Here is a 14,249-nt window from a genome sequence, read left to right on the forward strand (position 1 = left end):
CCATGCAGTCCACAGCCCTACATTCTGTGCAACAAGTGCCCTGCAGAGAACTGTAGCTTGAATGGACCGAGTCACTTCTCTCTGTGGCTCAGCAAAGGTTTCAGGGAGGAGAAGGACAACTCTAACAATTTTGAGCAATAGGAGGTTCCAGACAGACAAAAGGTATCCAAACTCTTCCTCACAACAAGAGGGCCTGGGACATTCTGTGAGCAATTAAAAGATTCTATTTCAGGAAGCATCCCACTGTGAAGTATTTGGTTCCCTATCCTTACAATTAACACCCTCCATGGGTAAACAAACGATCTGAGAAAGGGTCATAGAAGTCAGTGCTTCCTGGGGGCCACTGATGGAGATTCTAAGACTCTCAAAGCTTTGTCTTACCCGGAGCCAAAAAGTGGTCTGAGCCAGCTGGGAGTATGAGTAGCTGATAGTGCAGGGGTACCAGGCATGCTGGGAAATTCCTTCACTGAGGTCGATCACCTTGGTTCGACACACCTAGAAACAAAGGGAAAAATGTGTTAGAGGGTCTCAGGGGTTGGAGCAAAATCCATTTGAAAAAAAGAAATGATCCATTCTTTAAATATCAGCATTTCAGGACGAAACTGAGATGGACAGATTAGTTTATTCCAGGAACTTTTTTTTAACCACACAAGAAGAATCATAAATGTGGTAAAAGAAAGGATAACACATATGTATATATGTATACATATATATGTAGAGGTGAAAGAAAAATTACCATAGGGAAAATTTTTGTAGAAACTGAAAATTGAACTAGGTCTGAAAAAAGAGTGTAGAAACATGGGGAAGGGCATTGGAGGTGAAAGGGAACACAATTAAAAACACAAGAGAAAAGCAAAAACTCAAATTGTAATAAGCTTCTGGTATTAGTAAAATTAAGGGAAAGTGATAGAAAAGGTAGAAGGAGGAACTGAATCTCACAGAGTTTTGAGTATCAAGCAAATTTAGAATAAATATATAACTTTCATTATACTGATGACGGAGCAAACAATATGATCATGAACACTGCTTCCTCCCCCCAAAAAAAATTAACTCCCCCACTCATGCACAAACGCACATACATGCATACACACGCATACTCATATTTGTTGTCAATGGTATACACAACAAACAGCATTAAAAGAAACACAAAGCATGTGTAGATACATAGAATTTTTTTAATTCAGAGTTTTCTGACACATCTAAAAGTAATCCATTCATTGGGTTAATCATTCAAATATTTAGTACCTATCTCAAGCCTTCTGGACCAAGATGGCAGACAAGAGAGATACCAATGAATTTAGAGTTGACATTGTGTGCAGGTGGATATTGTAGGTCAGGAAATGGAAACACGGCATGATGGACAGAAACAGCTAATCTGCTCTTGAGATTGGGCTAATCTGCTCTTGAGATTGGTCAGACCTTTCACGGAGGTCTTCCCGACTAAATGTTCTTAATGTTTCTCTAGTATGGCTGTTTTCTCAGCAACCTGGAATTGGGATTGTTCATCCATATCTTCGGTCTTCTCATCTGAGAAGCAAAGCTGACATAGAGAATTCTAAGAATCTTATGAGAGAGAGAGAAAGAAAAAAAGCTTAACTGTTATATCTAATACACACAAATAAAACAAAAAGGGAGAAAAACCTTATATACAAGAATCAAGAACATCTAACCAATAATATTGATAGCAACAACCTGTTGGGGAAGTGATGCCCCAAATATGAAATATTCACAGAATTTTATGCTGCAAAATTTTTTTAAGTGGGCCCAGTATATTCACAAAGATGATGTTAAAATTATTTAACACCTCTTTCAGGTTGGGTCCTGAGCACCTGAAACAAAAGCTCTGCCCATGAAAGACATAAAACTATGGGAAGATCACACACACAAAGATAACACTAAGTGAATAAATGAATGAGGTGTCTGAGTGGATAAATATGTTATTATGCAATTTATAAGACTCACTTAAAGCAAGAATATAAACTGTTCATTGATTCATACAAATGAGTATAGAAAATTTTAAAATAGAATGGAAAAGTTAAACATCAAATTCACAAACCAAAGTCAAGCTAAAGATTCAAATTCAAAAGTAACAAGCGTTGTTACTTTTTCAAATAAATTTTGTTTTGTTTTAAAATAATTTTAGTCACAGGGAAGTTGCAAAAGTGAAACGGAGAGTTCCAAATATTGGATACCCAAATATCCAATATTTCCTTTGATGTGAACATCTTCATTGATTACTCCTGCAACAACCACTGGAGGTTGTTAAGTTGTTTAACCAACATCAGAGAATCACACGTTAGTTTCTAGTATGATCCATAATGGGGAGCTATTTGAGGTTAAGGAAACCTGGTTATGGCCCAAGTTCCCTCAAAATCTGAAGTGTCATTGTGGAATCCATGCTTTACTTTTTTTTGAGATCACTTTCTCTATCACACCTGATGTTAGATTAAATCAAACATCAATGCCTGAAAAGGACTCCTGAGTTCCTTGGGGAGTCATCCTGGGGACGGTTGTTAGGTTTCTGTTCTGCTATTTCAACCAGAGCACTTCCACTAACCTGTTTTGCATATCAAGCTCTGTGTAGTACTTTATTTAAGAAAACAGCCTCAGGACCAGAAAAAATAGTACAGAGGGTAAGGTGCTTGCCTTGTTGATAATGGACACAGGTTGGAACCCTGGCACCCCGTATGGTCTGCTAAGCACTGCCAATAATGATCCCTGGCAACAGAGCCAGGAGTCTGCACAGGTCAGGTGTGGCCCACCACCCTCTACACCCTCATCTTTCCCCCTCTTCAGTCGCCTTCCCTTCCCCCCAACAAAACAAAACAAAACAATGAAAACTATTTTTTTTAAATGTTGTTTCACTATTTAAAATAAAAAGACTGAAATGTGTCCATTGTCCTAGTATCATTCACTACCCCAGGGCATCTGCAATACTGTATTCACTTCCTACATGTCACAGGTAACTTCTCTGTTTTTGCTTTGAACCTACAGCCAATGATATTTAGGTCTACTCGTCACTCTACACCCAGCTGGAGAACCATGAGGTGTCAGGATAGAACCAGGGCCTCCCTCATGTAAAGCAAATTTTTATAAACTCAATCCAGTGACCTATCTCTCTGACCTATCACAGATAGTTTCCTCAGGAGCGTTAAGGTGCCCAAAATCAACCATCTCATTGGCCAGCCATTGAGCAATTGCTTTAGTTATTCAAATCTCTAGAAACCGATACAGAGAGGACCATGGGTAAAACACGGCCTCTTTAATGGTCTGGAAGACTTTTCAAGTTTATTTATTTCTTCTCAAAAACAACTGGGATGGAGCCTTGGCAGATCTGCCAGTAGATTGTGTTACATTTTACAACAGTACGAGACTTTGCATAAACTATCTATGGCATTTGAAATCCCCGCCAGCAATTCGACATGTATCATTTTGGAATTCTTTCCCCTAGTGCTCTTAGCTGACTGTCCCCCCAAAGAGCAGGGTGGAGCCCATCTCCAAAGTGCTGGACCGGGGTGCTTATCTCTGCATGTAACACACGTATGGTCACAGAACTCCCCACCATGAACACAGTCCTCTTATTGCTTAAATATAATGTCTTCTTATCTCATCAGCTCTATCAGCACTAGACTGGGCTTTAGAGGAGCATGTTCCTGCTATTTTATTCTCCTCTTTGCCTGTTTAGTTTTGTGTTTATTTCAGGCTGGCAGTTATCCTGACCATGGAGTGTCAATGCAGATTGGAGAGGGGTGCACAAATCTAGCTAAACCTTTGGACAGAGCGCCAGTACATCTTTAAACCATCTGTTTCTGGGGAGGTCATGGAGACTGGATAGGGAAGGGGAAGGACTCTAACAGTCCTCTGGCTTGTACAGAACTTGCATGCATTTGTTTATTCAGTGGCCATTTATTCAGGGCTCATTCTGAGTTTCTCTGTGTTGTTTTTCGGCCTTTCTACCGTTCCTTCAGTTTTATTGGCTCCGATGATCTTCCCAATATCCCTCAACTTCCTCCTTCCCCATCCCAATCTATACCACTCTTAAATCTTAGGTGAAGTCAATCTACTTTCCCCAGATTTTCTTCCCTTGTACACATACAGTCTCTTGATAATGCCAAGGGCTCTACCCAGTTGTCTGGCCCCAGAGATGTCAGGGGGAACCAAGTGTTGTAACACTTAGGTGAACAAACACAGGCTGAACAAACCTGTTGACACTCTCTGCTGCACTGGAATGAGCCATTTCCACATTACTGTTTGGGGGACTCTGTGTGTATCTAGTGGCTGCTAGAGTATAAATTTGCTTAATGAGATAAAGAAGGCATGTCCTCAAATTGAAACTGTTATTTTCATATTCATTGTAGCATTATTCACAATAGTCATGATGTGGAAACAACCTAAATGTCCATCAACAGCTACATCTATAACCAAAGTGTGGCCTGTAAATAAATATAATGTCATTGTCACTGTCATTGTCATCCTGTTGCTCACTGATTTGTTTTAGCGGGCACTAGTAACATTTCCATCTTGAGACTCGCCGTTACTGTTTTTGGCATATCAAATATGCCACGGGTAGCTTGCCAGGTTCTGCCATGCGGGCGAGAGTAATCGAACCCAGGTCAGTCGCATGCAAGACAAACGCCCTACCGCTGCACTATGTACATACAGAAATACAGATCAACAACAATATACAATATTATCATGCAACATACAACATGTTGTATGTATGTATATCATACAACATGTTGTGTGTATATCATACAACATGTATGTTTATCATGCAACATACAACACACAACATATCGTGCAATATACAACATTAATATGCACTAATACTAATAATTTACAATGGTATATTACTCAGACTTAACATGCAGGGAAATCCTGCCATGTGTGGCAATATGGATGAAAGTTGAGGACACTGTTAGATGAAATAAGGCAGTTCCCAAAAGAACAAATTCTGCATGATTCCATTTATATGCGGTACCTTAATAATCAAACTTATATAATCAAGGTGTAAGATGGTGGCTGCTATAGGGGCTCAGGAACAGTTACCAACCAGTGGCATAACACATCAGTTCAGAAGAAGATTAAGTTCTAGAAAGACGCCACACAACACAGTACCAATGAACTTCCACAATGGACTTCTGCACAGGACACTCCCTTGTTTAGGGTTCTTCTCACAAAAGAATTAAATACAACAAGCATTTTGAATGAGCAAAATAATGATCCTTGCTGAATTCATAAATACCTTTCTAAACAAATGTTGGAGGGAAGTGAAAAAAGAAAGTCACACAATGTTGATAGGCAGAGAGCAGTCAAAGTTTAACATCCTCCCTAGTTCCTCTTAAAATTAGAGGAGGGCTGGACCCAGCATCTTTCTGAAGATCTCATGGGCAGAGAACACATTTCCATAGATTAGGTCACTCATGAACAGCTCTTTCCAACAGCTGTGCTTCCTCTCTTCTCTTCTTGGAAGAGCAATGCCACAAGCTTTTTCAGTGTAGAGTGGTAGAGCCGTAGTATGAGTATTCCCTTTTCTATGGCCAGGAGAAGGTAGGTGTCTTGCACAGCACAATACAGCAAGTGGCAACACAATCATAAAATAGGAAAACCGTCTGCCTCCCAGCACTGAGCAGAGTCCTTTTCCTCACCTAGGTTCTCTACAGAGCCATCCTCTTTGCTGCACAGTGCCATCTTTTGTGGGATTTCTTCCTTTCTCCCCTAAGAATGCGTAACAGAAAGAGTAGACCACGGCTCTAGTACCCCAGTCACTCTTTCCAAAAGCCCGACCTGGGTTGTTGATGGGCATTGAGAAGGTCATTGTCTCTGACTCTTACCTCAGCACCTGCAGGAACTAATACACAAGGAACTCTTCTTCCCTTGAGCTTGAAAGTCAAAAAATTATTCAGCACCATCCTACAGACCCTCTATCACCTTCAGAGACCCCTGCACTACCTTCATGGGCCACCCGTGGGAAATAGGATGCTTGGGTTCCTTTGAACTGTGTCACATATTAATCTGACATCTCTGCCACCTTCAGTTTTCCCATCTATGACATGGAGCGGTTGCTGAATGATGGCTAAAAGCCCCAGGGGTGTTAGACATCCTTGGTCACAACATCACTTAATCCTCACAATTACTCTGTGAGGTTGGAATCATTATTTCGTTTTATTTTTGACAAGGAAATGAGGCAGGGAAGATGAAATTACTCTTTAAAGATCCCATTCCCAGTTGTGTATGACAACTAAAAATTGGGTTTTGGTCTCTTATTTTGTGCCCCGGATTCAACCTCAAAACACAACTCATGGTCCAAACTTCTGCTTTCTCTGACAGAGCAAAGGATCCCAGTATCCACTCTTTGTCTCCAATCACTCCACCCAGACATGCTCCCTACCCTGACTCATGCCCAAAATGAACCTTTCAGAGTGGGAAACCAATCTGACCCTACTGCTCGAAATCTGCTGCTCTGCAGCTCTCTGGGAGCAGAGCACAGAGCATTTCTGGGCCACACACAAAGGCCTTTGGAAGCTGGTCTCAGTCGCATCCTCACTTTCTCAGCCAGCCATGGTTTCCTTTTCAGGAAGCAGAGGATATCCACATTGCTACCCAGGGTGCTCCCTTCTTATCGGTCAACTATGACTCCTGTACCATGAGGTTCACACTTAGGCTGCCCCCTCTGATTCCTTGGACTAGGAAACACTATACACACTTCAAAGCAAGTCTCAAATATCACCCCTGCTCTGAAAGTCTTTGCTCACTCCCACTCAGGCTGAATTTATTGTCCTTATACATCCATAGGGTTTTTTCTAGCTATCTGGGATAATGTGGTAGCATGTGCCAAGTTGAGGATTGCTGTTTAGAATCTAATGTTAGGCCTTTAAACTCTATAAAATAGACTTCAAATGAGAAAAGGATGTCTCATTCATTCTCATGTAGATCCAAGAAGAATACTCAGCATGTCGGATGCAGTAGATTGGCAGTGAACTGCAATACCTGCACTGCAGACTTTACCAAGTGCCTGTAAGATGCTGGGAACTGGGTAAGGATTCCGTGAGTATTCAGGGATACAATCACGGTGACAATTCAGAAGTGAATATTATTAGTGCACCCACTTCTAAGATTAAAACCCAATCATGTGTCTAATGTCACAAAACTGGTTAACAATCAAATCTGGTAGGGCTGGAATGAGACTAAGTGCATATAAGGCACTTATTTGCCTTGCACACAGCCAATTCAAGTTTGATCACGGTATCCCACATGATCCCCCAAGCATTGCCAGGAGTAATTGTCTTCTTTTCCTTTTTCTTGAGTCACAGTGATAGACAGAATTACAAAGCTGTTCGTGATTGAGTTTCAGTCATACAGTGTTCCAAAACCCATCCCTTCATCAGTGTACATTTCTCACCCCCAGTGTGCCCGGTTTCCATCCTGCCTCCCTCCCTCAGCCTGTTTCTATGGCAGGCACTTTCCTTCTCTCTGTCTCTCTCCCCCCTGCTCCCCCTTTCTCTCTCTTTCTCTCTCTCTCTCTCTCTCTCTCTCTCTCTCTCTCTCTCTCTCACTCTGCACTGTCCCTCTGTTCTGTCTCTGTTTCTCTCTCTGTCTCTCTCTCTCCTTTTGGGCATTATGGTTTAAAGTACAGATACTGAGAGGTTAACACTGAGAGGTTTTGTTCCTTTACCTATTTTCAGCATGCAATTCTTATCCAGAGTCATTACTTCCAATTGTCTTTGCCATAGAGATCCCTTCTCTATCCCCAACTGCCTTTCCCCCCCAGCATTTGAGGCAGGCTTTCAACCATGAACCAATCCTCCTGGCCCTTGTTTCTACTGTCCGTGGGCATTAGTCTCATATTATGATTTTTTTATATCCCACAAATGAGTACAATCATTTTATGTCTATTCCTTTTCTTCTCATCCACCCCAAAGCTGAATACACATTCTTTTCCAGTGCACATAGGACATTCTCCAAGACAGACCACATGCTGGGCCACAAAACATACCTCCATAAAATTAAGAGGATAGAAATTGTACCAACTATTTTTTCAGAACACGATGCACTGAAAATAGAAGTGAATCACACAGGGAAACGGAGAATCAAATCAAACACCTGGAAATTAAACAGCTTGCTACAGAACAACCAAAGGGTTAGGGAGGAAGTCAAGAGGAAATCAAAAGATTACTGGAAACAAATGAGAACTTGTGGGAAACAGCAAAAGCAGTGTAATTCTTGAGTGTAGAGTCAGGAAAAAGTCCTGAAGTCCCAAGCATCACCATATGGCACAAAACAAAAAACAAACAAACAAACAAACAAAAAAACACACCCCAAGACCCCCAAACACAAAAAAATCCCCAAAACCATAAAACCCAAAACAAACAGACAAAAAAACCCAATCAGATCAAGCAGTCCACACTCCTCACTTCCTGTTTGTGCTCACTTAGACAGGACCTGCCTACTTAGATCTCAGGGCTACTGTCACTGTCACTGTCATCCCACTGCTCATTGATTACTGTCACTGTCACTGTCACTGTCATCCCATTGCTCAAGCGGGCACCAGTAATGTCTCTCATTGAGAGACTTATAGTTACTGATTTTGGCATATCCAATACGCAATGGGTAGCTTGCCAGGCTCCGCCGTGCGGACGCCATACTCTGGGTAGCTTGCCAGGCTCTCCGAGAGGGGCGGAGGAATCGAACACGGGTCGACGTCAACCATGTGAAAGGCGAATACCCTACCGCTGTGCTATGGCTCCAGCCCCTCAGGGCTACTAAAGAGAACAAATTGTAATTTCCTCTTATAGCCCTGTGAATGGAAATTTCTCAATTCAGCAAACTAGGATCTATGGGTCTACCTGAGGACAGGGTCTTTTTTTTTTTTAATTTGTCAGCCCTGCATTGCCTCTTACAGCCCAGAATTGCCTCCTAGGGTTGACCCAAGTTCTCTCTTTTCTCTGACCTTCATGCTTCATTTGCAGAAGCATGTGGAAGGCAATCCTCTACTCCCAAAGGAACAGCCTCCTCTGACATTCCCTTGGTTTTTCACGGTCAGCCTCTTTCTGGTGAATGCCCCGTTGTGGAGTCTCAACTCTGCACGAAGTATACAACTAACAAAAGTGTACTCCCCAAAAAAAAGAAACCACACTGGACTCCAGGTAAATATTCTGACCTGGATATCCCTCTCTCCCCTGGACTCCTGCATATCGCCTACCTCTACCTCTCATACTCTTAGTGTGAGAGCTAATTACACAGCCACCTTTCCTGGCTGACACAACCAGAAGAGAACCGTAAAAGCCAGTGCGGGTTATTCCACCTATTTGCTTCCTCTTTTGTTGACTTTTTCTCTCCTTTCTTGTGCCTGAAACGGCTCGGAGCATAAAGAGTAGGGAAGGTTATTCCCAACAGCCTTGAGTTCATGGACTACTGGAGCTGGAAGGGTCCTTGGAGATCTCAATGACAGACAGCGAAGAGTCCAGTAGGTAAGTGAAACTGGCTTGAAGGTCTTTTGCAAGTGTCTCCGGGCTTCTGTGGATATTTGATGGTGTGTGTTTGTGGGGGGGATGCCTGGGACAAATACAAAAGCATCGTGTGCCCAGGACATGTTCACTCCATGCACTGCCATCCAGTGCAACTAGCACTGCTCTCAACCCCTCCTTCACAGAAGACTGCTTTCAATTAAAAGAGTTAAGGGTGTCTTGTTTTCAACGTTTTTTTTTTTTTAAATCCAGTTTATCTTCCACCCACACATGATGTACACAAAGGCGTGGAGACAGAGAGAGAATAGGGGGAGGGGGGATTGGGGAGTGCTGGTATTTTCCCACACACGGGAGATGCCATGAGGTTTCTATTCAATGTTGCTTTTACAAACTGACATGCCCTTTTGTCAATCACTGGAGGGAGGAAGTCCTCTTCAAAACCCTAGCCCATCCTCTCCAATTTCCTCTTTTAGCCCAAAGGGACCTTGGAATGGAGCTCGTAGGGGATAAAAAAAAAGAGAGAAAAATGAATGGAGACAGGGAGGTATGTGTGTGTGGGTGCATGCCGACAATAACAGAAGACACAGTCGCACATGCACATGTGTGCACAAACAGATGTGATGCACACATATACCCCCCTCTATCCCAGGCAACTGTTTCCTAGTCTCACTGACATGGTTTTAACCTCAGATTGGCAAGTCCAATGCCAGGTTATTTACCTAAGAATTTCAAGGTGGCAAAAGGTGCAGGAGTGGAGCCCTTGATACATATAGATATCAGGAAGGAGGCTCAGGATACAGCACATCAGAACCTGCACAGACACAGTTTGGTGATAGGAGCTCCAGGTGAAGCAAATACACACATACACTATGTCACATACATGCGCAGCATACAAAGCCAGCTTACTGCTCTTCATGAGTGATTCATCTGACCATGAAAAAGACCTAAGAAAATTAGTTTCCTCTGAATAGAGATCTGGGAGGAACTGGTTCCTTTATCAAGGTTCAGGAGTCAAATCTCAGCTGGTCTGATTCAAAGTCCCTTCATTTCCCCACCAGTGACTGGATATCATGGTGATTGCTGTGTAGCCCACTTGCACTGGGGGGCTCTTGTCAGTACTCCAAGCACTGCTCCTTTTTGTCATCATTTGCTTTATTTTTTATTTATTTACTTATTCTGCTTTTTTGGGTCATACCCGGAAATGCCCAGGGATTACTCCTGGCTCTGTACTCAGGATTACTTCTGGCAGTGCTCAGGGGATCATATAGGATGCCGGGGATTGAACACAGGTTGGATGCATGCAAGGCAAATGCCCTACCTGCTATACTATCCATCCGGCCCCCAAGTATTGCTCCTTTACCTGATAGATCGTCTCTCTTCACTGAGGTTGAATATGCACTGTTGAGTGGGACTCTCTGAAGGTTGCCTACGTCAAACTGCTATGGCTTTTCCAAGGTCATTCTTATAGTTCAGGGGGGATGTGTTCCCCACAAAAGCCCAGTGTGAAAAGACGATGGTCACTATGTGATGTAGGGAGATGATCCAATATTCATCCAGGAGTGTTAATCATCCAGACCCATCCAGCACCTTAGGTGCAGATGGTACGATTGAACAATAAAAATGACAGGGATGGTGATAACCCATTTTGCACTTAATTCTTAAAACCTCCCTCTGAGGCCCTAAGACTGATAGCAAAGAGGAAATGTAATGGGCCATGAGCCCAGTGGACATGTTAAGGCACACATGTTGGCACAGTGCTGCCATCTTGCTTCCCTTGCCTAGGGAGGTTTTCAAGTGTTAACTAAACAGAACATCCTCAGTTGGCTGTAGACAATCTGCTTCCACGAACTCCTCCACAAGCTTCTCACCATCAGTGGGGACTGTCCCAGGAAAAGAATCCTACTCGCCACCCTTGGAGAGCTCCTATTTCAAGGAAGACAAGAATAGGCTCTTGCTTGTTCCATCTTCAACATTAAGAGCACCGAAAAGGGGCTGGGGAGGAGGAGGCCCAGAGATCAAGAACGTGTCTTAGTATACATGAGACTTGGGTTTCATCCCTGGCCCATAAAAATACACTGAAAAGGAGCACAGGAGCCAAGCAAACAGTAATGGTGTGAAAGAATGAACTAATGACAGTCACTCCAAATGCTATTGATCCTTGACCACCTATCAAGGACTTGAACAAGAGCTTTACAAGCCATAGCTCATGAATGCACTGGGAGCACACGACACCCCATGGGTTCCAACTCCTGACGTAATGCATCACCCACCTAGATTTTGCTTCTCTCCTCTCCTGTGCTGTCTCCGTCTCAACCCACTACAGATCTCAGTCCCATGTTCCCCTGACAAGCTTGAGTACTGCAAACTTGAAAGGCAACCAAGGGTTCACACACACACACACACACACACACACACACACACACACACACACACACACACACCACCTTCAATCCCCTCCTCAGTCTTGATTTTTACACACTTAACAGTAATGGGGGAAAAAGAGAGAGAGAGAGATAGGGAAAAGGGGGGTGGGGGTGGGGAGACAGGCTTTTTTTTCCACCAACCATTAGAAACAATTATCACTTTCCCCAGTCCTTCCAAAGCAGCTTCCCCTTTGATGCCTGCCTAGAAGAGATAGAGAAGAGGGGGAAGGGGGGGTCGCCTTCCTTTCAATTCAGGATTTATTATTTAGCATGGCCAGATAGTCAAGCCAAGAAGCGTTTCTTGTATGTGGGATGAATGTGCAGAACAGAGAAATGCCTCCTACCTCCCACCAGAGTTCTGCAAATAGCAGCCGGTCTCAGCCTCCACTCAGAAGACACTTAGAGATAAGATCACTGGGCTTTGGGAGCCCCCAGCTAGGGGCCCGGCTCTGGAGTGATAAGCCCTTGCTGGACTGCTGTCTATCTTTAACACAGTAGTCATTTCTCACACCTTCAGATCCTTCCAGCTGGGGCTAAAGAGAGAGTACAGCAGGTAGCTTTTGCCTTGCAAGGCAGCAGACCTGGATTCAATCCCCAGCATACTTCTGGTCCCTGGAGCCCCACTAGAGGTGATCCCTGAGTCCAAATTCAGGAGTAAGCCCTGAGTACTGTAGGGCATTGCCTATTCCCCTTCCCCGCCCCTCCCCCCGAAAAAAATTCTCTATGCTTGTACCCCCTGACAGTTTGGAATCTTGGGGCTTGGGGTGCCAACTTCTGGCTTGGTCAAATAATCCAGAGAAAAGATGAGGTTTCTATGGGGGAGGTGAGAAAGGGGAGCAAAAGCATCCTTAGGCATATAATCTCTATGCACACATATAACCTCATCACACTCGGGAGAAGCACACTTCTTAGGTTGGAGTTAGAGAACTGCCAATCTAATGGCTTCATTTCACAGACTGGGGGAGTGGGGTGGAAATACAGATGCTTCTACTTTCTTCTAGGATCAAAACTTAAGCTAGAGGCCCAAGACATCAAGGGGGCACCGTGCCAAGGAGTTTCCTGCTGCTAGTTTCCCAAGGTGCATTATTTCTATTCAGATGTTGGGCAGGTCTTCGCAGACTCACTTACTCTGCAAACAAGACATAGAAAAATCCCAAGAAGACAGAGGGTTGAAGTCAACCAAGACAGGAATGAAAAGCTAGATGCCTGCTCAGGGGACCCCAAGTCTGTCTCCCAGTATAAAGATGAGGAAAACTGGGGCTGGAGCGATGGCACAGCGGGTAGGGCGTTTGCCTTGCATGCGGCCGACCCGGGTTCGATTCCCAAATTCCATGTGGTTCCCTGAGCACCGCCAGGGGTAATTCCTGAGTGCAGAGACAGGAGTAACCCCTGAGCATCACTGGGTGTGACCCAAAAAGCAAAAATAAATAAATAAATAAATAAATAAATAAATAAATAAAAATAATGACGAGGAAACTCAGGCCACTGGCCACAGGGTTGGGGAGGGGGTCGGGATGAAGATGTGGTGATTTCAGTGATGCTGATAAGCATTCACCTCCAAGGGCTGTCACTTCACTGTTTCCACCCCCACAACGTCACCCTGACAATGTTGGTCAGAGAAGCTTCCAGACCCCCCTTTTTTGGCTGTTGTCATTGTTTTGAGGTGACACCCTGCAGTGCTCAGGGCTTTACTCCTGGCTCTGTGCTCAAAGCTCCGCCCTGGCAGTGCTCGGGTCACCGCCGAAGCGTCACGGCTGGCACAGGGGGTCCACTGCACGGAAGGCAAGCATTTTGAGTCCCTGTACTACCTCTCTCGTCTGAGACTCCCCATTTGCATGGAAGAAAGCTGAGGCGAAGAGATAAGGCAAAGAGATAAGAAATTATGGCCACTGCAGAGATAGACAGGGTGGTTCTAAATCAAATAACCCCCCCCCCTCACTTCCTTACTTACTGACATGCTATTAAACGCTAGTTTTTATTCTATAGATTGAAGAGCCAGGCATGGGGGCAGCCTGTCGGCAGAATCCAAAAACCCACTTTGAGGAGGTGCCGGGCCGGGGGGCACGGGCTCCCCCAGCTAGCAAATCCTCGAACAAGGGAGAGTGATTAGTGTCGGATGTGGCAGTGGGCTTTTGTGCTGCTGACAACTGCCCCCTTGAAGGGCCTGGCCGCACTCATTTCATACAGGCCCTGGCCAGCTTGCGCCCGGCTCTGTAATTATGCCATTCACTCGTCACCCGGGCCCGCCTCTGAACTCCTGACCCAGCACTGAAAGACTTGGGATCTCATTACTAATCTCTTAAGCCACCTAGTCCTTCCAAATACATCCATTTAAGTTGGAGGCCAAGGCTCTGGGGGT

General features: G+C 44.1%; 1 protein-coding gene across 1 annotated transcript in view; it reads right to left on the reverse strand.

The window, feature by feature from the left end:
* The window catches only part of PAPPA (pappalysin 1), a 271,315-nt gene that overhangs the window by 73,238 nt on the left and 183,828 nt on the right, over positions 1-14,249 (reverse strand). Inside the window, exon 11 of the mRNA XM_055123816.1 lies at positions 382-495. Within this exon, the coding sequence (XP_054979791.1) occupies positions 382-495 (114 nt within the window). The remainder of the gene's footprint in view (positions 1-381; positions 496-14,249) is intronic.

Source organism: Sorex araneus, chromosome 1 (assembly GCF_027595985.1).
Source record: "Sorex araneus isolate mSorAra2 chromosome 1, mSorAra2.pri, whole genome shotgun sequence".
Classification (NCBI taxonomy): Eukaryota; Metazoa; Chordata; class Mammalia; order Eulipotyphla; family Soricidae; genus Sorex; species Sorex araneus.